We start from the raw sequence: 23900 nt of genomic DNA, 5'->3' as shown, positions 1-23900 counted from the left end.
TAGATCAGATTGTCTACATAGAATTTATCCTTTGAGAGTCAGCCTGCATGGAAAGACAATGTTGGATGATGAAGTTCAGTATAAAGGGAGAGCAGATGAAACCAAAAATAATAGTATTATACCTATAAGGAATATATTGGTTGTTAACCCTAAAGAAACAGAACCTATTACAATCACCCTCATCCTCCAAAAGGATCTGCAAGAAGGCCTTCATAATATCTACTAAAATGACAAAATTGTTGGTTGTGAAGTACAACAAGAGAGAGAGGAGGATGTTCATCAAATCAACTCCTGGGAATGCAGCCTCATTTAAGGAAGGGGCCTTTCCTATTTTAAGAGAGCAGTTGAAAACTGGTCTTATTTTAGAGGTGGCAAGATCATCATTCTTGAGCACATGTCTATGGGGTATAAAAATTTGGCCAGGGACTCTTTTAGTAACTGGTTCAATAATGCCCAAGGCCTCTTGCTGATCAAACACAGCCTCATATTCCTCCCTAAGGCCCTTTTGCTCAAGCTTATCATAGACCCTGTGTGCCACTGCCAAAGCTATCTTTAGATTTGAGGGAACAAGGTCCACCAAATCCTTCTTCCACAGGATCTTTACATAATAATGACCATCCTCAACAGATATGGACTTTAAATTTATCAGCTTCCAAAGCATCAATGTCAGTGGTTTATCATTCTTTAATGCCAGTGGATTCTAAAGAATAAAAATTATCAAGACCGTACTCTACATTAGAGTTAACAAAAACTTCCTGCTAAGGATCAAATTGTAAACTTACTGGTTCTAAGCAGAAACTGACAAGTAACTTTTCCTTGCCTGACCTTTTGGGAGGAAAGTATTTAACAGTCCTTTTAGACTAAGTACATGAAGTTCCTTTCTCAGGTTTTTTTAGAGAAATTCCATTGGCTTTCAAAGAAGTATTGTAGGAAATAAGAGAATCTCCATCGTATTTCTCAAAACAATTTAATAAATCTACTCCAAGGTCTGATGCGGGATTTATCCTCAAAGGGTTTCCTTTTAATTTGAAGCCATCAGACCTTTGTACTTCAGTAGAGGACATTTCAGAAACCCCTGTTATCATTCCTCTTATATAGAAAGGTTTCTTGCTAGGAGGGATATATTGAACCCCAGTCCCCTAAGGAATGAAACCATCAGCAAGTTTAATAACCTTGCAAGGCGGGCTACCATATAAGGGGGCTCTTACAATAGAAAACAGCTGAAAGTTTTGCAGAATGCCATTTCCAAAAATCTCCAGAACCTTCCATTGATATCCCTTCACCTTGGGAAAACTAGGGGAAACAAAAAATTCATGATTATTCATACTTTGGAGTATAGAGTACAGTAGAAGCCTGATTTAACGAACTAATTCAGCCAAGGTCCAGTCCGCAAAATTGAATTTTCCGTTAAATTGAGCGAGTGAGTGTTGGTGTTACAGTGTTGCCAGAGCAGATTATAAAAATGATACGTACTTAAAAATTTCCTAGTGTACGCACACACACATACAGTATATATACTATTGTAAGTGAATTATAGGCAGCACAATTGTGAATTGCAAATGAACAGCAACGTGCAGTAATTTGTTGCAACGTGTGTGTATTTACCTAGTTGTATTTTACGGGAAGGGGAGCTATGCTCATGGTGTCCCGTCTTCATATCTCATTTTATCTAAACTATTTTTAAATTCATGTATTGTTTTTGCACACACCACTTTCTCATCTAACTTGTTCCAACTGTCTATTACTCTGTGAGGAAAGCTGTTCTTTTTCACATCTCTTCTATAGCTGTCTTTCTTGATTTTCTTTCCGTGCCCTCTTGTATTTCTATCATCCCATTTTATCAGATTCTCTCTATCAATAATTTCTGTCTTTCATGATTCTGTAAATAGCTATCAAATCTCCTCTCTCTCTTCTTTGCTCTAGTGTCTGTAGTTCAAGTTTTGCTAGTCTCTCTTCATATGATAGTTTTGAGAGTGTTGATGCCAATTTTGTAATTGCTCTTTGTATCCTTTCAAGTTTTTTTATACATTTTTTTGTACTTGGTGACCACATCGTTGCTGCATATTCCAATCTTGGTCTTATCAGAGTGATTAGAATTTTCTTCACCATTTCTTCATCCAGGTATGTAAATGCCACTTTAATTGTTCTTATTAAATTATAAGTTTCTCCAAAAATCTTATTTATATGTTTCTCAGGTGACATATTATTCATAACAATGACTCCCAGGTCCTTTTCATTTTCTACTTTTTTTATTCCTTCCTCTCCCAATTTATATGATCCTGTTATTCTGTTTTTGCTTTTTCCAAATTCCATTATACTACACTTTTTAGTGTTGAACTCCATCTCCCACTTCCTACTCCATTCCTGTACTTTATTTAGAGCACTCTGTAGTGACTCACAATCTTCTTCCGTGTTCACTTTTTTCAATAGTTTTGCATCATCTGCAAAGAAGCTAATATGACTTTCAATTTCTTCATCCATATCATTAATATATATAGCAAACATTATTGGGGCCAGAACTGTTCCTTGTGGAACACCGCTTATTACATCATCCCATTTTGAGTGTTTGTCTCTTATCACTACTCTCATTTTTCTTTCTTGCAAAAAGTCTTCCATCCATTTAAGCAGTTTGCCCTGTATTCCTCCTTCAGTTTCTAATTTCTTAAGCAACTTCTTATGTGGTACGTTGTCAAAAGCTTTTTTAGGTCTAGAAATGCACAATCAGCCCATCCATCTCTTTCTTGTATTATATCTATTAGCCTTGAATAGAAACAACGCATGATCGTCCTTGTCTGAATCCAAATTGCCTTGAATTTAGCATGCTGTTTTTTTCTAAATATTTTACCCATTTACTTTTGATAATTTTGGACACATGGAAAGAATGAGTGAAGAAAGACTAGTAAGAGAGGTATGGAAGGCAGATGTGGAGGGAGTGAACATGAGGGGACGTCCTAGGATGAGGTGGATGGATGGGGTGAAGGGGGCTTTGGGGAAGAGGGGAATGTCTGTTGAGGAAGGAAGGGAGAGGACGGAAGACAGAGGTGAGTGGAGAATGGTTGTATATGGATGATGTTGTGACTGCATGAGGAGGAATGGGCGGGGAAGTGGGGGGTGGGGTAGTATGTGTGAGTAAATTTTGACGCAGCCCGAAGGGATTTCTCCCCGTCCTCGCCTTATATGCAAAGGGGGACGGAGAGGGGGGGTCGCCGATTAAATGAAGCGGCCTCGCTGTGGATGTACTGTGTCTTGCGACACTGCTTCTGACCCAGGGCGGTGGGCAGGGTGCAGGGATGACCCATCATCCAGGAGGTGCTCAGATGAGAGGAAGGGTGGGAGGGGTGTGGAGTGTATTTAGGGATGAAATGGGTGGGAGTGTTTTTATGCCTTTCCCCTTTTTGGCTACCTCCCTTGGAAGGGGGAAAAAGCCTTGGTATATGTATGTATGTACTTTTGATAATTCTTTCACAAATTTTTACTATTGTACTTGTTAGAGAGACTGGTCTATAGTTGGTAGGGTCTTCTTTATTACGTCCTTTATATATAGGTACTATATTTGCTTTTTTCCAATCTTCTGGAACTTTTCCTTCTTCCAAGGAACTATTTATTATGCTATGTATTTTGTCTGCCAGTTCATTTCTGCATTATTTCAAAATCCAGTTTGCTATTTCATCTGGTCCATGCGATTTTCTGACATCAAGATTACTCATGTGTTTCATTATTTCATTCTTTGTTACTTCTATTTCTTTGATAGGGGGGACTTTCTCTTTCCATTCGATCTCTTCCGGTTGTATATTCTCCCTTGTAAACACTGATTTAAAATGCTTGTTCATAATTTCCACCATTTCTATTTCCTCTGTGTATTCAACTCCTCCTTGTCTTAATTTCTCCAGGTCGTGTTTGTTTTTCAGTTTGTTGTTTACAAATCTGTAGAATAGTTTTGGTTGATCTTTACATTTTTCTATGACATCTTTTTCATATTTTCTCTTTTCCTCTCTGCATGCTTGTACATATTCATTTCTATAAGAAGTATATATTTTCCATTTTTCAGGTCTTTTGTCTTTCTTCAATTTAGTCCAAGCTTTGTCTCTTTTGTCTTTTAACACTCTACAACTTTTGTTGTACCAGCACTTTACATATTCTTTTTCTTGTTTTTGTCTTGGGGACATACTTTCCACTCCTTTTTATAAATTTTTGTCAAAATATTCCATTTTTTAGTTTACCATTTACATACCTGTAAAATAGTTTAGGTTGTTCCTTGCATTTTTCTATTATTTCTCTTTCATAGTTTCTTTTTTCATCACCGCATGTTTTTACATAATTGTTTCTTAATTTGATGTATGTTTGCCATTTGCTTGTGTTTTTGTCTTTTAATTTTTTTCCAAGTTTTGTCTCTTTTATCCTTAGCTTCACTACATTTTTTGTTGTACCAGCTTTTTATGTATACTCTTTCTTGCTTTTGTTGTAATACATATTTGTTCACTCCCTCATTATAGATTTCTTTTTGTATATTCCATTTCTCTTCCATCCTTGTTTCTTCATTTAGGAATCTTTCCCAGTGTTCGTTATGAAAGAATTTTTTAAGTTTCTCAGAATTTGTTTTGTTGTACATTAATCTTCCTTTTCTATGTTTTTCGTTTCTTCTTAGGTCCATTTGCTCTTTTAGTTCAAATTCTATTAGTACATGGTTACTCTTTCCTATTGGGAGTTTTGTAATTAATTCTGTCCACAATTTCAGGTTCCTACGTAAGTATTAGATGCAGTCTTGATGGTTCCTCATTGTTTCTATATCTGGTATTTTCAAAGAATTACAAAGGAATACAAAGGCAGAGCATGCCAACAGGACCATTTGGTCCATATTTAGGTCGGATGCAAAAAGAAAAATCATAATAATGATAAACAAATAAATGAATAAACAAAAACTATAATGTAAATAATAATTGAAATACATAAATAGATGCATAGGTATAGTTAAATAATAAACAGGTAAATAGTAAATAATAATAAATTAACATATAAGTAGTAATAAATGAGATAAACAGACAAATGATAACAAAACAAATAAATAATATAAAATAAATGGTACACATTACAACATCTTGCTTAGGTGTTTGTCTAAATGATTCTTAAAGCTTCAAACTGAACTACATTGCACTGCCTCTGCAGGAAGTTTATTCCAAATTGAATCTATTTCCGGACAGTTTGAGACCATTGTTTTGTAGCGTCCGGCGGCAAATGCAGTACACAAAGTTTGTTCCATAAATCAATGTGTTATTAAAAACTCCTATTTACTCATGTACAAGTGTTATCGTCATTCACTGCCGTTACAGGCAGCCAGCTTATGTGTTCTCGTGTCCTAGTCAACACTGAATTAGACTCCGCCCGTGTTCAACACAAATTCGTCCGTGACCTCTGCGCACGTATGTCAGAACTTGATTTTCACCAGCTCACTGCAACGACTGACCACTCCTCTGCTAAGCCGTTTGTTCCACACCAGCTGATGAGTTGTGCCCAGGTCTGAGTTAGAGTGGACTGTGTCCGTAAGCCCCTTGAAGCGCCGTACCGTGGCCTCTTCAAGGTGCTCCGACGTTCTGACAAAACGTTCACCATACTACTTCCGTCCGGTGCTAACGAAACAGTTTCTATCGACAGGTTAAAACCAGCTCATCTCCCAACACCGCCATCAGCAGCATCTACTCCAGCTCCAGTTCCTTCCGCGAATGATGGACTCGTTGAACTACAGCGCACCACAAACGTACCCACATCCGAGCCAGAGGATACTCCACGTGCACCAGTGTATACCAGATCAAGACGTAAAGTCACGTTCAAGAAAGACCCAGATTTCTCCTATTATTGACCTCCGTACATCTCATATGCTCCACATCTGGTGGGGGGAGTCCTGTAGCGTCCTGCGGCAAATGCAGTACACGAAGTTTGTTCCCTAAATCAATGTGTTATTAAAAACTCCTATTTACTCATGTACAAGTGTTATTGTGTTAAATATTGAAAATGTGTGTACCCGTTGCTATGTTTGTTTGGGCCCGTGTCGCTGTGATCGGATGTAAATTATTCTTTGCTTTTAATTTCATAATATTTCACACTTGTAATTAATATCTTTAGAATTTGTACTTATAATATTTTCCCCATGTCTGTTTGTCAATCTGTTATCTAATTGTTATACATTATACCTGACTCCTGATTGGTCCACGTTGGCAAATCTCCCACAATGCTCTGCTATGTTAACTATAAATAGCGCTAATAAACGCAGGTTATCAGGAACGCGCTTGCCAGCGGTGGTGGGGAGGAGTTATATCTCCCTTGCCGCTGCCGGTGTGGTTACGGACCGATCTCTTCGTTGACGTCGGCAGGCGGGTTTACACCGCCCGCCTGCCCCCCCTCACACCGCCACTGAATCAACTCTTCAGGAACTCAAACCCAACCTGGGGAAAAACAGGCAACGCACGCCCCACCTGTGGCTTTACAGGAATGCGCTCCACACACGGGAAGTGAACTCTACTCACTTCCTGTAAGATACACACACACACCTCTCACAAACAGAGCCACAACACACGCACAAACATCTACACTTACTTTTTCTTCGACTAAAATTCGCTTCCTTTCTAACTTTCTCTTATACTGCATCTTCTCATTTCAGTTTACCTCCCACTAAAGATTTTTCCGTTTTTCCACCTTTCTCTACTACTACGCCTCCTACCATTTTCTAAACTTTCGTTGGTGATCCTAATCCTAACGCCAGCGTCAGCACCTCCGTCCAAGCTCCCGGTTCATTTCTCCCGAGCCACGACCACCAATAAACCCCTAATCGCTCGCAAATCGCCCGGTGGCAATAGCCCTCTTTTATATGCTACTATCTTTTCATTTTCTTACAGACATTCTTCCCCTCCCACAAAACCCGATCCCGCACAAGCGGGTGGTTTTTCCTAGAGATTCAGATTCAGATTCAGTCTCTGTGAAGAAGTCAGTACCGCTGCATAACCCAAACCGCCTAGTCATTATCCCTGACCCCCACTACAGTGGTGACTCCCACCACAGTTTCTTGTCGGATTCTCATTCAGCGTGAAAATGTTGTCACTTTTGATGTTGTCAATCGCCTTTAGAATCTTGAAGACCTGTATCAAGTCACCTCTGAGTCTACGCTTTTTTAAGGAAAACAGATTCATATGTTTTAGTCAATTTCCTTTATTCAATGAGTCATTGTGTATTCAATGGTCATATCAAGTAGTACATTGCCCCAGAGGTCTTCTCCACCCTTCACTGTCATTTCCTCTCAACATATTTACTTTGAATTAAAATCACCCATAATTACTATATTTCCCTTTTCTTTCAGTATATTAGTTCATATTTTGTATCTTTCAACAGTTTGGAATGATCACTTTCTGTCCAGGATTGTCTTTTGGGGGCACATGCACTATTACAATTTTTTTTACTTTTCATGTAATTGCTTTCAACTTTTATCATAATTGATTCTACATTGTTTTTTCCTTCTGTTATCTTTGTCACATTTAAGTCTTTCCTAGTCAGAAGTAATAATCCCCCACCCTGTTTTTCCTTTCTATTCTTCATCCAACAGTTATATAGACTTTGGTGGTAGAGTACTTTTTAATTTAGTTTCTATTATTCCCATTATGTCTGGTTTTTCTAATGCCAGATAGTCATTTAATTCATTTAGTCATGAAAGCATTCCACCTATGTATAGGCTAACTTAAATTTTTTCCTTTCTCTTTTTTTTTCTGTCTGCTTTGTTTCTTTTTTCTTGATATACCATTTTCTCAGCATCAGGTCCACCATTCTCCAAAAGAAAATCATTCTTTTCAGTCTCCATTCTTTTTTCATTTTTTTCATCTGCTTCATTTCTAAGTTCCTTTTCTTTTTCTTTTTCTTCATTGCTCATTTCTTTTTTTATCCATACATTTTTGTGTTTGCTATTTGCCAGTTTTGTTGTTCTAGATAGTACTTCCTCTGCAATCATTTGTGACCTAACTTTCACTTTTAGTGGCCTATATTGTTTTTCTTTTGAGTATCTACCTATTTTATATGTCTCTTCAATTTCTTTGTCCTTGCTCTTGAATCTCTTTCAGAATTTCTTTAGTGATCTCTTTTTCCTCTTTTTCTCTCTGATATCTAGGAACATCATACTTCTCTTTAATACCATAGATTACAATACATCTTTTATTATCCACTGTGTCCCTGACCAAATTACCTTTCTCTTTAATTAATTACTTGGATTCCCATTTCCTTAGCATTTTTCTTGACCTGTTGCTCCACTATTTCTTTAAAAGATAATTTATGACTTTCCTGTTCTACTTTACACTGTTTATTTCCTGGAAGTCATTTTCTTTTATAATTTCTTCCACTTTCTTGGTCACTGCCTGCATTTGAACCTTTATTTCTTTCTTTAATGCCTCACTCCTATTCATATCTTCATTTTTCAATCTTTCATTTTCTCCCTTTATTTTATTTAGTTCCTTTTTCAACTCATCTATTTCCCTGTTATTTTCTTCATTGGCCCTTCTTAATAGGGCTTCTTTGAATATAATTTTACATTCACTTTTGAGTTCGATTGATTAATCTATAACAAGTCAATGATTTCCCCATTTCTCATTATATTTTTAAACCTGGGTTCTCTTCCCATTTCTATTCCTCTATACATAATACTATTGTTTCTATCAAAACCAGAAAATAGATTTTTTTCAAACCTTTGGTACGTCTTCAGCGTCTCGTTCAGGCATGTCCTTTTTGGGATTACCCTGAATGGTGATTCAACCCTACTTACGTCTAGCATATTTTTGTTGGTTCTTTGTCCCTTTGATTCTCGTTTTTTCCTTCCATTTTTTTAAGTCACTGACAGTGAAAAAAAAAAAATGAAGATACAAAGACGGTTACATTGTCGGTCACTCGAAGTATATTTTCCCTTCTTGTTTTTTGTAAACAACTAGGTAGGTTTGGTTCCAAATTTGTCCATCGGCGAAGCACTGCTTAAGGGTTTGGAGCTTGTTTTCGATACGTCTTACTTCAACCACTGCTCGTGTGTATGTATTTACATAGTTGTATTTTGCGGGAAGGGGAGCTATGCTTGTGGTGTCCTGCCTTTGTATCTCGTAGTGTCTAGTTTGCTTTTAAACTCATGAATGTTTTTTGCGCATACTATTTCATTATCCAGTTTGTTCTAATTGTCCACTACTCTATGTGGAAAACTGTTTTTCTTCAGTTCTCTTCTGTAGCTATGTTTTTTTTATTTTCTTTCCATGTCCTCTTGTGTTTCTCTTGTCCCAGTTTAGTAAGTCCTCTCTATCAAGTATCTCTGTGCCTTTCATGATTCTGTAGATGGTCAGTAGGTCACCTCTCTCTCTCTTCTTTGCTCCAACGTCAGTAACTCCAGTTTTGCCAATCTCTCCTCATATGATAGGTTTGCAAGTGGAGGTGCCATTTTTGTTGCTGCTCTCTGGATTCTTTCTATTTTCTTTATATTATTTTTGGTACTGGATGACCACAATGTCGCTGCATACTCTAGTCTAGGCCTTATCAATGTAACCAATATTTTTTTTTATCATGTCTTCGTCCAAGTATGCAAATCCCTTTTTTATTGATCTTAGCAAGTTGTAAACCTCCCCGACAATTTTGTTAATCTGTTTATCATAGGACAAGTTGTTTGTGATAATTACCCCCAAATCTTTTTCGGATCCTGCCTTCTTTACCTCATTAGTTCCAATTGTATATTTTCCTGATATTCTGTTTTTGTTTTTTCCAAACTCCATTATGCTACACTTCTTAGTATTAAAGTCCACTTCCCATTTCTGACTCCAGTTCCATACCTTATCCAGGTCTTCCTGCAGTGCTTCACAGTCCTTATCAGTTTCTACTTTCCTTAACAGTTTGGCGTCGTCTGGAAAGAAGCTCATGTAGCAGTTCACATCCTCGTCCATGTCATTCACATAGATAGCAAACATTATTGGTGCCAATACAGATCCTTGTGGTACCTCACTGATCACCTCTTTCCAATCTGAATATTTTCTCTGAGCACTACACTCATCTTTCTACCAGTCAGGAAGTCCTCCATCCATTTTAGTAGGTTCCCTTGTATTCCTCCTATGTGTTCCATTTTTGTTTTAGTAATTTTCTGTGTGATACTTTGTCAAAAGTTTTTTGCATTTCTAGGAAGGCACAATCAGCCCATCCATTTCTTTCTTGAACTATGTCTATTAGTCTTGAGGAGAAGCATATTAAGTTTGTGGTGCATGATCTTCCTTGTCTGAACCCAAATTGTCTTGGGTTTATTATGCTGTTGTCTTCCAGATGTATTACCTATCTATGCTTGAAGATTTTCTCACAAATTTTGGCTATAGTGCTTGTTAGTGATACTGGCCTATAGTTGGTGGGTTCTTCCTTGTTTCCTCCTCTATATATTGGTACAGTGTTAGCATTTTTCCAATCTTTAGGTATCTTTCCTTCTTTGAGTGAGCTATTTATTATGATGTGTATTTTGTCTGTTAGTTCTTCTTTGCATTCCTTTAGAATCCAATATGCAATACCATCCGGGCCATGTGATTTTCTGACGTCAACTTTTGATAGGTGTTCTGATATTTCTTTTTGTGTTGTAAACTCACTCATTTGGGAGATTGCTTGTTATTATCTTCATCCCAATTTTGTATTTTCTCTCTGGTGAAGACAGATTTAAAGTGATTGTTCATGACTTCGGCCATTTCTAATTCTTCTGTGTATTCTATATTTCCTTGGCATAGTTTCACCATTTCCTGTTTGTTTTTAAGTTTACCATTCACATATCGATAGAATAGCTTGGGTTGATCTTTGCACTTATCTATAATATCCTTTCATGGTTCCTTTTCTCTTCTCTTCTCACATTAACATACTCATTTCTGTAGTTTATATAAATTTGCCATTTACTAGGTTTTTTATCTTTTCTCCAGCTTTTCCAAGCTGTGTCCCTTCTGTCTTTTGCCTCACTGCATCTTTTGTTGAACCAACATTTGATGTACTCTCTCACTTTTGTCTTGGCACATGCCTGTTTACCCCTTCATTGTAATTTTCCATCAAGATATTCCATTTCTCATCCACTTTTGTCTCTTCCATATAGAATTTTTGTAACAAGTTGGTCTGTACTTTGGACGTGATTTTTTTAGTTAAAGCTCCAAATAGATTTCCTTGGGCTTTTGGCATGTCAAAGTGTATTATATCCTTAGACTATGGTAAAAAAAGTCTGCTTTCTAAAATTATTGTCTTCTAATTGCCAATATTATGACTAATGGTCCTGGACTACACACTCAATAGAAATGTTGAAGATTTGTGATGTCATGTCACTTGCCTGTGACCAGCCTCAACGGAAATATGATCATACTTATTTTTCAAATATTTTTCCTCACGCTGCATTAAGTATCTGCATTTTTACTTGCACTGTTATTTCATGGAGTGAATATATGCATTTTCATACAGATACCTTTATCAGATAATTTTGGCAATGAATATTAATTCAAGGAACAAGAGTTCCTGACGTCTACCAAGGCGAGCTTCCATAGAAAGTGAAATGGCACCTCCCAGGTTTTGAACTCAGGACCCTCGGGATGCAGCCCAGTAACCGTAACCACTGAACTACCGCATGATGAAAAGAGAGAAAAAAGCAAAAGCATGGCGCTGCCGAGATTCGAACTTGGATATGTTGATACAGTGTCAGCCATGTGTGCCATCACACCATGGCGCCATGCAAGGAAGGAGAATTAGAAGCATATATACCTCACATTGAGCCCACAGGGACCTTCTATGAAAGCTTGCCAGAACTCTTGTTCTTTAAATTCATGTTTGTGGCCACACATTCATTTTTATTACATTCATGCATACTTATATATACAGACGCTTCTCTAATTACGTTCATTCGTTTTGCGTTTTTTCGATTTTACGTTTGAACTGACTGTAAAAAAAATGGTAATTTTTTTTTGAGTGAATTTTTTAGTTTAACGCGCTCTCCGTAGTTCAAACGATACTTACGCATGACGCTGCGTCCATTGTTTACATGATACAAACGACAGACTGAACGTGCCTTGCCTCCTCCTCCTCCACCATCTCAATTTATGTTGCTTGAATTTAATTTATTTGAAATTAATGTTACAGTAAACTCACGCTTATCCGAATGCGTTTTAACCAAATAATCGCATTAACAGAATATTTTCTCAATACGGTAGCCATCGCTTCAACCGCCTCTTCCGCCACCCGCAAGCTTCACTAAGTGCTCACACGGTGGCAGCACACTCCATGTTTACACCTAATCAGCTGTTTATACTCTATAGAATATTTTTCAACAAAAACCCACTGTGTTAGATAAGAAGAAATGAAATAAATAGATTCCATATATTTCGATCACGGACTGTGATCCTCTTCAGTGGAATACAGAGTAGAGGAGCAAAAGGCATGTCTTATAAACAGTAAAAGAAGAAACATGGATAGGACTCAGGTAGCGTCTAATGCTTTGCGGGGCAGGTCACCCGCCTTCACCAGAGATGGTGGGCAGTCCACAAATTACTACTATCTCTGGTGAAGGCGGGTGACCTGCCCCGCAAAACATTAGACGCTACCTGAGTCCTATCCATGTTTCTTCTTTTACTGTTTATAAGACATGCCTTTTGCTCCTCTACTCTGTATTCCACAGAAGAGGATCACAGTCCGTGATCGAAATATATGGAATCTATTTATTTCATTTCTTCTTATCCAACACAGTGGGTTTTTGTTGAAATTTACTAATGTGGTACGACATTACTTTGTAGTTAGTTCTATAGAATATGTTTATGAACTATTATAAGCATTTCCATGTGTATGTTAAGTTTACAGGTACGAATATTGCATACAGCATAAAACTCTACGGGAATGAAACATACAAAGTCGGATTAACCGAACATTTCTTTTAATCGGACATTTTTAATCCCCCTTGGAGTTCGGATAAGTGGAAGTTTACTGTATTTTACAATGTTATGTGTATAATTAATGATTTAGGGGTGTTTTATAAGATACGGTAATAGAATTTACGGATGTATAGTACAGTAACAACTTACGTTCATTTTCAACTTACGTTCGGCCGTTCGGAACACAACTAAAACGTAAGTTGAGGAGCGTCTGTATACATACAAACAAAAAAACATACATATATACATGCAAGCACATGGTCCAGATGGAATTGCAGACTGGATACTGAAAGAATGTATGGAAGAATTAACTGACAAAATATACATTATGATTAAAGTATTACTTAAAGAAGGAAAAGTGCCACTGGACTGGAAGAAGGCAAACATTGTACCAATCTATAAGGGAGGTAATAAAGAAGACCCATCTAATTACAGATCGGTATCACTGACAAGCACAATAGCAAAAATTTGTGAAAGAATTGTCAAAAATAGATGGGTAAAGCACCTGAAAGAAAGAAATATACTAAATCCAAATCAATTTGGATTCAGAAAAGGGAGATCATGTACAATAAATTTGATCTGCTTCTACTCAAGACATAATACAAGAAAGAGATGGGTGGGCAGACTGTGCCTTTCTCGACCTACAAAAGGCATTTGACAAAGTACCACATAAAAAACTTATAAAGAAGATTAGAGTCAAAAGGTGGCATCAGAGGAAAATTATTGGAATGGATGAAAGACTGATTGAGAGGAGAATGAGAGTTGTAATTAGAGAAAAATTCTCAAACTGGGAAGAAGTGAAAAGCGGTGTCCCGCAGGGATCTGTACTGGCCCCGATCATGTTTGCCATATACATTAATGACATGGATGAAGGTGTAGAGTGTTATATGAATTTCTTTGCAGATGATGCAAAGATACTAAAGAAGGTAAAAATGGAGGAAGACTGCAACTCATTGCAACAAGATTTGGACAAGATCTGGAATTGGACCCAAAAGTGGGAAGTAAAATTCAATATAAAGAAATGTAGTATAATGGAGTTCGGAAAGAGTAAAAACAGAATATCAAAAGATTACAAAATAGGTGAAAAAAAGTAAACTCGGAGAACGATCTTGGAGTGATGATTGGCAAGGACATGACACCAGATAAGCATATTAACAAAATATTCGGAGAAACCTACAATTTATTGAGATCAATCAAAGCAGCGTTTGCCTATTTGGACGAAGAAATGCTAAAGAAAATCCTAACTACACTAATAAGACCAAAACTCGAGTACGCAACAGCACTCTGGACACCCAGTACCAAAAAGAACATTAAAAAACTAGAAAGGTTACAAAGAGCAACAACCAAACTAGCACCAACTCTTTCCGAACTAACATATGAGCAAAGACTGTCCAAATTAGAACAACCAACTTTGGAACAGAGAAGAGAAAGAGGTGATCTGCTGACTATCTACAGAATATTGAAAGGAATGGAAGTTTTAGATAGGGATGACTTGTTAGTACGGGACAACAGTAAAAAGAGAGGACACGAAAAGAAACTAAAAAATATAGTTACAGAAGAAATTTAAAAAGGAACAGCTTCCCACACAGAGTGATAGATTCATGAAATAAATTAGACAACGAAACAGTGTGTGCAAACACTATACAAGATTTTAAGAAAAAAACTTGATGCTGAGAGAAACAAAGATAGGTTACCACGAGCATACCTCCCTTCCCGTATAATACAACTAGGTAAATAAATACATACATACAACGGTGACACAAAAAGAAATAAGGGACCAGATAAAGAACTTTGATGTCAGAAAGTCACATGGGCCAGACGGAATAGTGAACTAGATATTAAGAGAATGCATTGATGAAGTCACAGATAAAATACATACATACATATACCAAGGCTTTTTCCCCCTTACAAGGGAGGTAGCCAAAAAGGGAAAGGCATAAAAACACTCCCACCCATTTCATCCCTAGATACACTCCACACCCCTCCCACCCTCCCTCTCATCTGAGCACCTCCTGGATGACGGGTCATCCCTGCGCCCCGGGTCAGAAGCAGTGCCGCAAGACACAGCACATCCACAGCAAGGCCGCTTCATCCAATCGGCGACCCCCCCTCTCCGTCCCCCTCTGCATATAAGGCGAGGACGGGGAGAAATCCCTTCGGGCTGCGTCAAAATTTACTCACACATACTACCCCGGCCCCCACCCCCCACCCCCGCCTATTCCTCCTCATGCAGTCACAACATCATCCATATACAACCATTCTCCACTCACCTCTGTCTTCCGTCCTCTCCCTTCCTTCCTCAACAGACATTCCCCTCTTCCCCAAAGCCCCCTTCACCCCATCTTCCTCACCTCCTCATTTCTCACTCTATCCAGCCTAGTAACCCCCACCATACTTCTCAGACACCTCATCTCAAACACATTCAAACTCCTCCTCTCTTCTTCTCTTATATTCCACGTTTCTGCCCCATACAGTGCTGTTGGCACAATCACTCCTTCATACAGTCTCCTCTTCGCATCCATTCCCAAATGTCTATTCCTCATTACACTCTTTAAACCACCAAGGCATTTACTCGCTTCTCTCAATCTACATTCTACCTCCACCTTCACTCCACCTTTTCCTGCTACACTTGCACCCAAGTATCTAAAACTATCCACTTCCTCCAGTCGCTCTCCCTTAATGTTCACTTCCAGTCTACTGCCACTTTCACCCCTTGTACATCTCATCACCTTACTTTTACCCACATTTATCTTTAGCTTTCTTCTATCACATACTCTCCCAAACTCTGCCACCAGCTTCCTCAATCCCTCCTCTGACCCTGCCACAAGCGCAGTGTCGTCCGCAAACAACAGCTGGCTCACCTCAAAGAAGGAAAAGTACCACAAGACTGGAAAAATGCAAATATTGTACCAATATATAAGGGAGGAGATAAATAAAATCCAAAAAAACTATAGACCAGTATCCCTTACAAGCACAACTTCAAAAATATGTGAAAGTTATCAAAAATAAATGGACTAAACACTTGGAAGAGAACAAAATACTAAACCCCAACCAATTATGATTTACAAGTGGAAGATCATGCACTACAAACTTAGTATGCTTTTACTCACGATTGGTAGATATAATAGAAGAGATGGTTGGGCAGGCTGTGCCATCCTGGACTTACAAACGGCTTTTGACAAAATACCACACAAAAAGCTACTAGGAAAAATTGAAACATTAGCTGGAATACAGGGGAAATTATTGGAATGGATGAAAGACTTCTTGAACGGAAGAAAAATGAGAGTGGTACTTAAAGAAAAGAACTCAGATTGGGTGAGCAAGATAATTGGAGACCCCCAAGGCTCCGTGTTGGTCTGATAATGTTTACTGTTTATATAAACGACATGGATGAAGGATTGAATGTTATATAAACTTCTTTGCAGATGATGCAAAAGTATTAAAGAGAGTAAGTAAAGAAGAAGATTGCAAATCTTTTCAAGAAGACCTGGACAAAGTCTGGAAATGGAATATAAAGAATGAAGTGAATTTCAACATTAAGAAATGTAATATAATGGAATTTGGAAAAAGTAAAAATAGAATATCTGGTCAATACAAAATTGGAACAAAGGAAGTTAACAAAAGTAAACTTAGAAAGAAACCTAGTAGTAATTATCTCAAACAACATGTCACCAGACAAACATGTAAACAAAATAGTTGGAGAAACTTACAATTTAACAAGAGCAATGAAAGTGGCCTTTGACTACATGGACAAGGAAATGGTAAAGAGAATACTAGTTACACTGATAAGACCAAATTTAGATATGCAGCATCACTATGGACACCCAGTACAATAAAAACATAAAGAAACTAGAAAGAATTCAAAGAGTATTAATAAAGATGGCAACAACACTTAGCAAGTTGACATACAAACAAAGATTGGACAAACTAAACTTACTAACTCTGGAGCAAAGAAGAGAAAGAGGTGATTTGATAACCATCTACATTCTACAGCCTTATGAAAGGGATGGAAATCCTTGACGGATGATCTACTTAAATGGGACAGAAGAAATAGTTGAGGACATGAGAAGAAACTTACGAAGGACGGTTACAGAAGAGATTTGAAAAAGAACAGCTTTCCACACAGAGTAATAGATACATGGATGCAAAAAGATATAACTGTGGGTCACTATGAGCATAGCTCTTCTTCTGCAAAATACAACTAGGTAAATACATACATACACATGCCTATATTCATAGTTAGGTGTGTAAATAGGTAGATATGCTTAGGTAAATACATAGGTAGTAAGGTAGATCAATGCAGATAGATATAGACAAGTATAAAGTGTTACATCCAATGACAGTTCTAATGCCTTCACATAAAGACGTGTCCACAACTGCTAAGATTCGCGGTTCCTGTTTTCATCAAGCAATTCATTGCCTTTCTTCCTTGTTTTCCACTATTCTCTTTCATACTCCCTATTTTGTCATACCTATAAATGTCTATATTAATATTATTCATCTTGCTGTTTTTATATCACTCTATTTACAAATGAAGCCGTATTTCTTCTTGCATGCCATAGAAAACAAATGTCAAGGATTGATGATATCATGTTGCTTCCCTTTGACCCCAAGATGCCTTGCTGGAGAGTTAGCAGGTACGTTCAGCCTCAATAGGAATCAATTTATCTTTTGTCCAGTGTTGAATGTGTATTTTTTCTTCTGTATCATTTAACAGACTTTATATTACATTTAAGAATTTTAATATTAAGTCTGTTAAATAATACAGAAGCAAAAATAGAAATTTGGGAATGGATGCTAGGAGGAGATTGTATGAAGGAGTGATTGTGCTGACAGCACTGTACAGGACAGGCACATGGAACATAAGGGAGGAAGAGAGGAGGAGTTTGAATGTGTTTGAGATGAAGTCTCTGAGAAGTATGATAGGAGTTACTAGGCTGGATAGAGTGAGAAATGAGGAGGTGAAGAGGAGAACAGGGGTGGAAAGGGAGTTGGGAGATAGGGTAGATTAAAGAGTATTGGGATGGTTTGGATGCATGGAAAGAATGAATGAAGAAAGATTAGTAAAAGAGATGTGGAAGGAGTGAACATGAGGGATCGACCTTGGATGGATGGGGTAAAAGGGGCTTTGGGAAGAGGGGAATGTTTATTGAGGAAGGACAGAAGACAGGGGTGAATGGAGAATTGTTGTATATGAATGATGTGATGCATGAGGTGGAATGGGTGGGGGATGGGGGGTGAGGGTGTATGTATGAGAAATAATTTGACACAGTCCGAAGGGATTTCTCCCCATCTTTTCTGCATGAGGGGATGGAGAGGGGGTTCGCCGAATTATTGAAGCAGCCTTGCTGTGAATGTGCTGTGTCTTGTGACACTACTGATCCAGGGCAGTGGGCGAGATACAGGGATGACCCGTCATCCAGGAGGTACCAAGATAAGAGGAAGGGAAGAGGCCGGAGGTGAGTGGAGTGTGATGGGGATGGAATGGGTGGGAGTAGTTTTTATGCCTTTGTTTTTTGGCTACCTCCCTTACAAGGGGGGAAAAAAGCCTTTGGTATATGTATGTATGTAAATTAACATTATAACCTTGCAATATACAGTATTATGGTCTATAACATAAAGTCACAAAACAAATGCCCTGGTTACCTTATCCATAAGAGTTTTTGTTGAAGTCTCTGCCGTATTGATATGAAATATATATGGTTCTAATTACCTTAGATGAGTGCATGGTGCTGTGGTGTGTGGCACACATGGCTGACACTGTATCAGCAGATCTGAGTTTAAATCTCGGTGGTGCCGTGCTTTTGATTTTTTCTCTTTTTTCATGTTCTGGTGGTTCAGTGGTTAGAGTCACTGGGCTGCATCCCGAGGGTCCTGAGTTCGAAACCTGGGAGGTTCCATTCTAGTATCTATGGAAGCTCGCCTTGGTAGATGTCACTGGAACTCTTGTTCTTTGAATTAGTATTCATTGCCAAAATGATCTGATAAAGGTATTTGTATGAAAATGCTTATATTCACTCCATGAAATAGCAGCGCAAGTGAAAACACAGATACTTAACACAGAGTGAGGAAAAATAAATGACTAGCAAAAGTGTTGGCCAAGCCCCTATCTAGAGCCATGGGATCCATAAGTGGGTCTCATCTAAGAAACTCAGAGGACCTGCTGCGCAGATTAAAGGGGATAAGCATGAGGTGCATGAAAATGGCCAGTTATGATGTCAAGTCCTTATTCACACAAATTCCCATAGATGGCGCTTTGGAGGCAGTGTGGAGAGTGGTCATCAACGTGGACGAGGAGGAGTTGCCGCTGCCCAGGGGAGACTTCATGAAGCTGGTATCCATGTGTGTAAACTTTGGTTCATTCACCTTTGAGGGAGAAGAGTTTCTTCAGCACAGTGGCCTAGCAATGGGGTCACCTCTGAGTGCCGTGGCTGCTTGCCTCTTCATGGAGGTCCAAGAGAAGGACCACTACTCTCATATGGTAGGAAGGAGGCCAATATGGCTCAGGTACGTGGACAATGTGCTTATAATCACTCCAAACAGGACAGACCTGGATGACATCAGGAGACAATTAAATAGAAATTTGGGAATGGATGCTAGGAGGAGATTGTATGAAGGAGTGATTATGCCGACAGCACTGTACAGGGCAGAAACATGGAACATAAGGGAGGAAGAGAGGAGGAGTTTGAATGTGTTTGAGATGAGGTCTCTGAGAAGTATGATAGGGGTTACTAGGCTGGATAGTGTGAGAAATGAGGTGAAGAGGAGAACGGGGGTGGAAAGGGAGTTGGGAGATGGGGTTGATGAAAGAGTATTGGGATGGTTTGGATGCATGGGAAGAATGAATGAAGAAAGATTAGTAAAAGAGGTGTGGAAGGAATGAACATGAGGGATCGACCTAGGATGAGATGGATGGATGGGGTAAAAGGGGCTTTGGGAAAGAGGGGAATGTTTGTTGAGGAAGGACAGGAGAGGACAGAAGACAGGGGTGAATGGAGAATGATTGTATATGAATGATGTTGTGATGCATGAGGTGGAATGGGTAGGGAATGAGGGTGAGGGAGTATGTCCGAGAAATAATTTGACGGAGTCTGAAGGGATTTCTCCCCATCTTCTTTTCTGCATGAGGGAATGGAGAGGGGGTTTGTCGAATTAATGAAGCAGCCTTGCTGTGGATGTGCTGTGTCTTGTGACACTGCTTCTGACCCAGGGCAGTGGGCGAGATGCAGGGATGACCCATCATCCAGGAGGTGCCAAGATATGAGGGAGGGAAGAGGGTGGAGGTGAGTGGAGTGTGATGGGGATGGAATGGGTGGGAGTAGTTTTTATGCCTTTGTTTTTGGCTACCTCCCTTACAAAGGGGGAAAAAAGCCTTTGGTGTATATATGTATGTATGTAACATTAACATTATAACCTTGCAATATACAGTACAGTATTATGGTCTATAACATAAAGTATTGATATGAAATATGTATGGTACTAATTACCTTAGATAAGTGCATGACACTGGTATGATGGCACACATGGCTGACACCGTATCAGCAGATCCAAGTTCGAATCTCAGCAGCACCGTGCTTTTTCTCATGTGGTTTTTCAGTGGGCTGCGTCCTGAGGGTCCCGGGATTGGAACCTGCGAGGTGCCATTTCAGTATCTATGGAAGCTTGCCTTGGTAGATATCACTGGAACTCCTGTTTTTTTAATTGATGTTCATTGCCAAAATTATCTGATAAAGGTATTTGTATGAAAATGCATGTATTCACTCCATGATATGGCAGCACAAGTGAAAATGCAGATATTTAATGCAGAATGAGGAAAAATAAATTTGAAATAAATATGATCGTATTTCCATTGAGGCTGGTCAAAGGCAAGCGACATGATGTCACTAATGTTCTGCATTCCTTTTCTATTGCGTGTGTAGTCCATTTTATGTAGAATGGGGGGATGGAGAGGGGGGGTCGCTGATTTAATGAGGCAGCCTTGCTGTGGATGTGCTGTAACTTGCGACACTGTCTCTGGCCCAGGGCAGTGGACAAGGTGCAGGGATGACCCATCATCCAGGAGGTGCTAAGATAGGAGGGAGGGTGGAGGGGAGTGGAGTGTATTTAGTGATGGAATGGGTGGGAATGATTTTATGCCTTTTTCTCTTTGGCTACCTCCCTTGTAAGGGGGAAAAAGCCTTGGTCTTTACCTAGTTGTATTTTGCGGGAAGGGGAGCTATGCTCGTGGTGTCCCGCCATTGTATCACGCAGTGTCTAGTTTGCTTTTAAACTCATGAATGGTTTTTGCGCATACTATTTCATTATCCAGTTTGTTCCAAGTGTCCAAAACTCTATGTGGAAAACTGTTTTTCTTCAGTTCTCTTCTATAGCTACGTTTTTTTATTTTCTTTCCATGTCCTCTTGTGTTTCTCTTGTCCCAGTTAAGTAAGTCCTCTCTATCAAGTATCTCTGTGCCTTACATGATTCTGTAGATGGTCAATAGGTCACCTCTCTCTCTTCTTTGCTCCTGTGTCGGTAACTCCAGTTTATCCAATCTCTCCTCGTATGATAGGTTTGCAAGTGCAGGTGCCATTTTTGTAGCTGCTCTTTGGAATATTTTCTTTATATTCTTTTTGGTACTGGGGGACCACAATGTCGCCGCATACTCTAGTCTAGGCCTTATCAATGTACAGTATATGTATGTATGTGTAGTCCAGGAGTATCAGGTATAATATTGGCAAAAAGAGGAAAAACATTTTACAAAGCGAACTTTTTCACCATAATCCAAAAATATAAAGTACTTTAACATGCAAAATCCCCCAAATAATCTATTCAGAGCTTAACAAAAAATCACGTCCAAAATATAGGCCACCCTTGTTTTGACATAACGCCTTGATACCCTGAAAGCTCTAGTAAATCTTTATTTTTTTTTTTTTTTTTTTTTTTTTTTGTCACTTGGGTAGAGACTATCAAAATACAGATAGAATTTTGGTTTGGAGATACTTAATAAACTTTATATCAGTGAATTCAAACAGACAAGCATAATAAACAGCTTCCAATACAATTTGTGTCATTTATAGTCTAGTCAATGAAAGTTGGATAAGAATTCTTAATTGCTCTTAGTGTGTTTTGTCTTCACTTGAGACATCTGCAGTGTATGCATATGTCTAAGGCTCACAGTTGCAGCACATAGATAGCTTATTAAATAAATAGTTGGATATTTACATCAATAGATAACTAAATTAATGAATAAATAGATTGATAAAAAGATAAACAATTAAAAATATTAAACAAATAAATAGATGAATAGATAAATGAGTAAAGAGGTAAATAAAAAGATGAACAAATAAATATATGAGGAACTAGATAAATAAATACACAAATAACTGAACAAATATATAGATAAACAAATCAACAAAAGAATAGCCGATTAAAGAATTACTGAATGATTATAAAAATAAGTAAATACACAAATATATAAGAAATTAAGTAGTACCGTATTTATGGTTTACAAATTTCATCTGTACAGTCTGAGAACTTACTTGTTTCTGTTCTCAGACATTAGTAGTCTGAAGTTGAAGTGAAATCTTGATGGCTTCCTATTTACTTAGTTGTAATATACGGGAGGGGAGCTATGCTCATGGTGACCGTCTTTGTATCTCTCCGCATCAAGTTTTATCTTAAAATCTTGTATAGTGTTTGCACATACTGTTTTGTTGTCTAATTTGTTCCATGTATTAATCACTCTGTGTGGGAAACTGTTCCTTTTCAAGTTTTTTCTATAGCTATCTTTTTTCAGTTTTTTCCGTGTCCTCTCATATTACCGGTGTCCCCTTGTTTTACCGTTGTCCCCTCGTTTTACTGTTGTTCCACACTAACAGGTCGTTCCTGTCTAAAACTTCCATTCCTTTCATTATTCTGTAGATAGTCAGCAAATCTCCTCTTTCTCTTCTTTGTTGGTAGGTTCAGTTTGGATAGTCTTTGCTCATATGTTAGTTCGGCGAGAGTCGGTGCTAGTTTGGTTGTCGCTCTTTGTAATCTTTCTAGTTTCTTAATATTCTTTTTGGTGCTGGGTGTCCAAAGTGATGCTGCGTACTCAAGTTTTGGTCTTATTAGTGTAGTTAGTATTTTCTTTATCATTTCTTCATCCATATAAGTAAATGCCACTTTGATTGACCTCAATAAGTTGTAGGTTTCTCAGAATATTTTATTTATATGCTTATCAGGTTTCATGTCCTTTCCAATCATCACTCCAAGATCTTTTTCAGAGTTTGCTTTTTTTTTTTTTTTCTTCTCCAATTCTGTAATCTTTTGATATTCTGTTTTTACTCTTTCCAAATTCCATTATACTGCATTTCTTTATATTCAATTTCACTTCCCACTTTTGAGTCCAATTCCATATCGGGTCCAGATCTTGTTGCAATGAGTTGCAATCCTCTTCCATTTTTACCTTTTTAAGTAATTTTGCATCTGCAAAAAAATTCATATAGCACTCCACGCCTTCATTCATGTCATTAATGTATACGGCGAACATGATCGGGGCCAGTAACGATCCTTGCGGGACACCGCTTTTTACTTCTTCCCAGTTGGAGAATTTATCTCTAATTACAACTCTCAATTTCCCCCCAATCAGGAAGTCTTCCATCCATTCCAATAATTTTCCTCTGATTCCACCCTTTGATTCTATCTTATTTATTAATTTCTTATGAGGTACCTTATCGAATGCCTTTTGCAGGTCCAGGAAAGCACAGTCCGCCCATCCATCTCTTTCTTGTATTATGTCTACTAATCTTGAGTAAAAGCAGATCAGATTTGTTGTACATAATCTCCCTTGTCTGAATCCAAATTGATTTGGGTTCAGTATAGATTTTTCTTCCAGGTATTTAAACCATCTGTTATTGACAACTCTTTCACAAATTTTTGCTATTGTGCTTGTTAGTGAGACCGGTCTGTAGTTAGATGGATCTTCTTTATCACCTCCCTTATAAATTGGTACAA

The 23900-nt window shown here is 38.2% G+C and overlaps 1 protein-coding gene across 1 annotated transcript; it reads left to right on the top strand.

Moving 5' to 3' along the window:
* The first annotated feature begins 5672 nt into the window (after window positions 1–5672).
* LOC143023814 (uncharacterized) lies at window positions 5673–20172 on the top strand. Its single transcript, XM_076182436.1, has 2 exons — window positions 5673–5929; window positions 19172–20172. The coding sequence occupies exons 1-2, from the start codon at window positions 5718–5720 to the stop codon at window positions 19293–19295; spliced, it is 336 nt and encodes a 111-aa protein (XP_076038551.1). The 5' UTR covers window positions 5673–5717; the 3' UTR covers window positions 19296–20172.
* The last annotated feature ends 3728 nt before the right edge of the window (window positions 20173–23900 follow it).

This window comes from Oratosquilla oratoria, unplaced genomic scaffold, assembly GCF_046742065.1.
Source record: "Oratosquilla oratoria isolate Oo_2021 unplaced genomic scaffold, ASM4674206v1 SCAFFOLD62, whole genome shotgun sequence".
NCBI classification, from domain to species: Eukaryota; Metazoa; Arthropoda; class Malacostraca; order Stomatopoda; family Squillidae; genus Oratosquilla; species Oratosquilla oratoria.
This window is presented reverse-complemented; position numbering and strand designations above follow the sequence as displayed.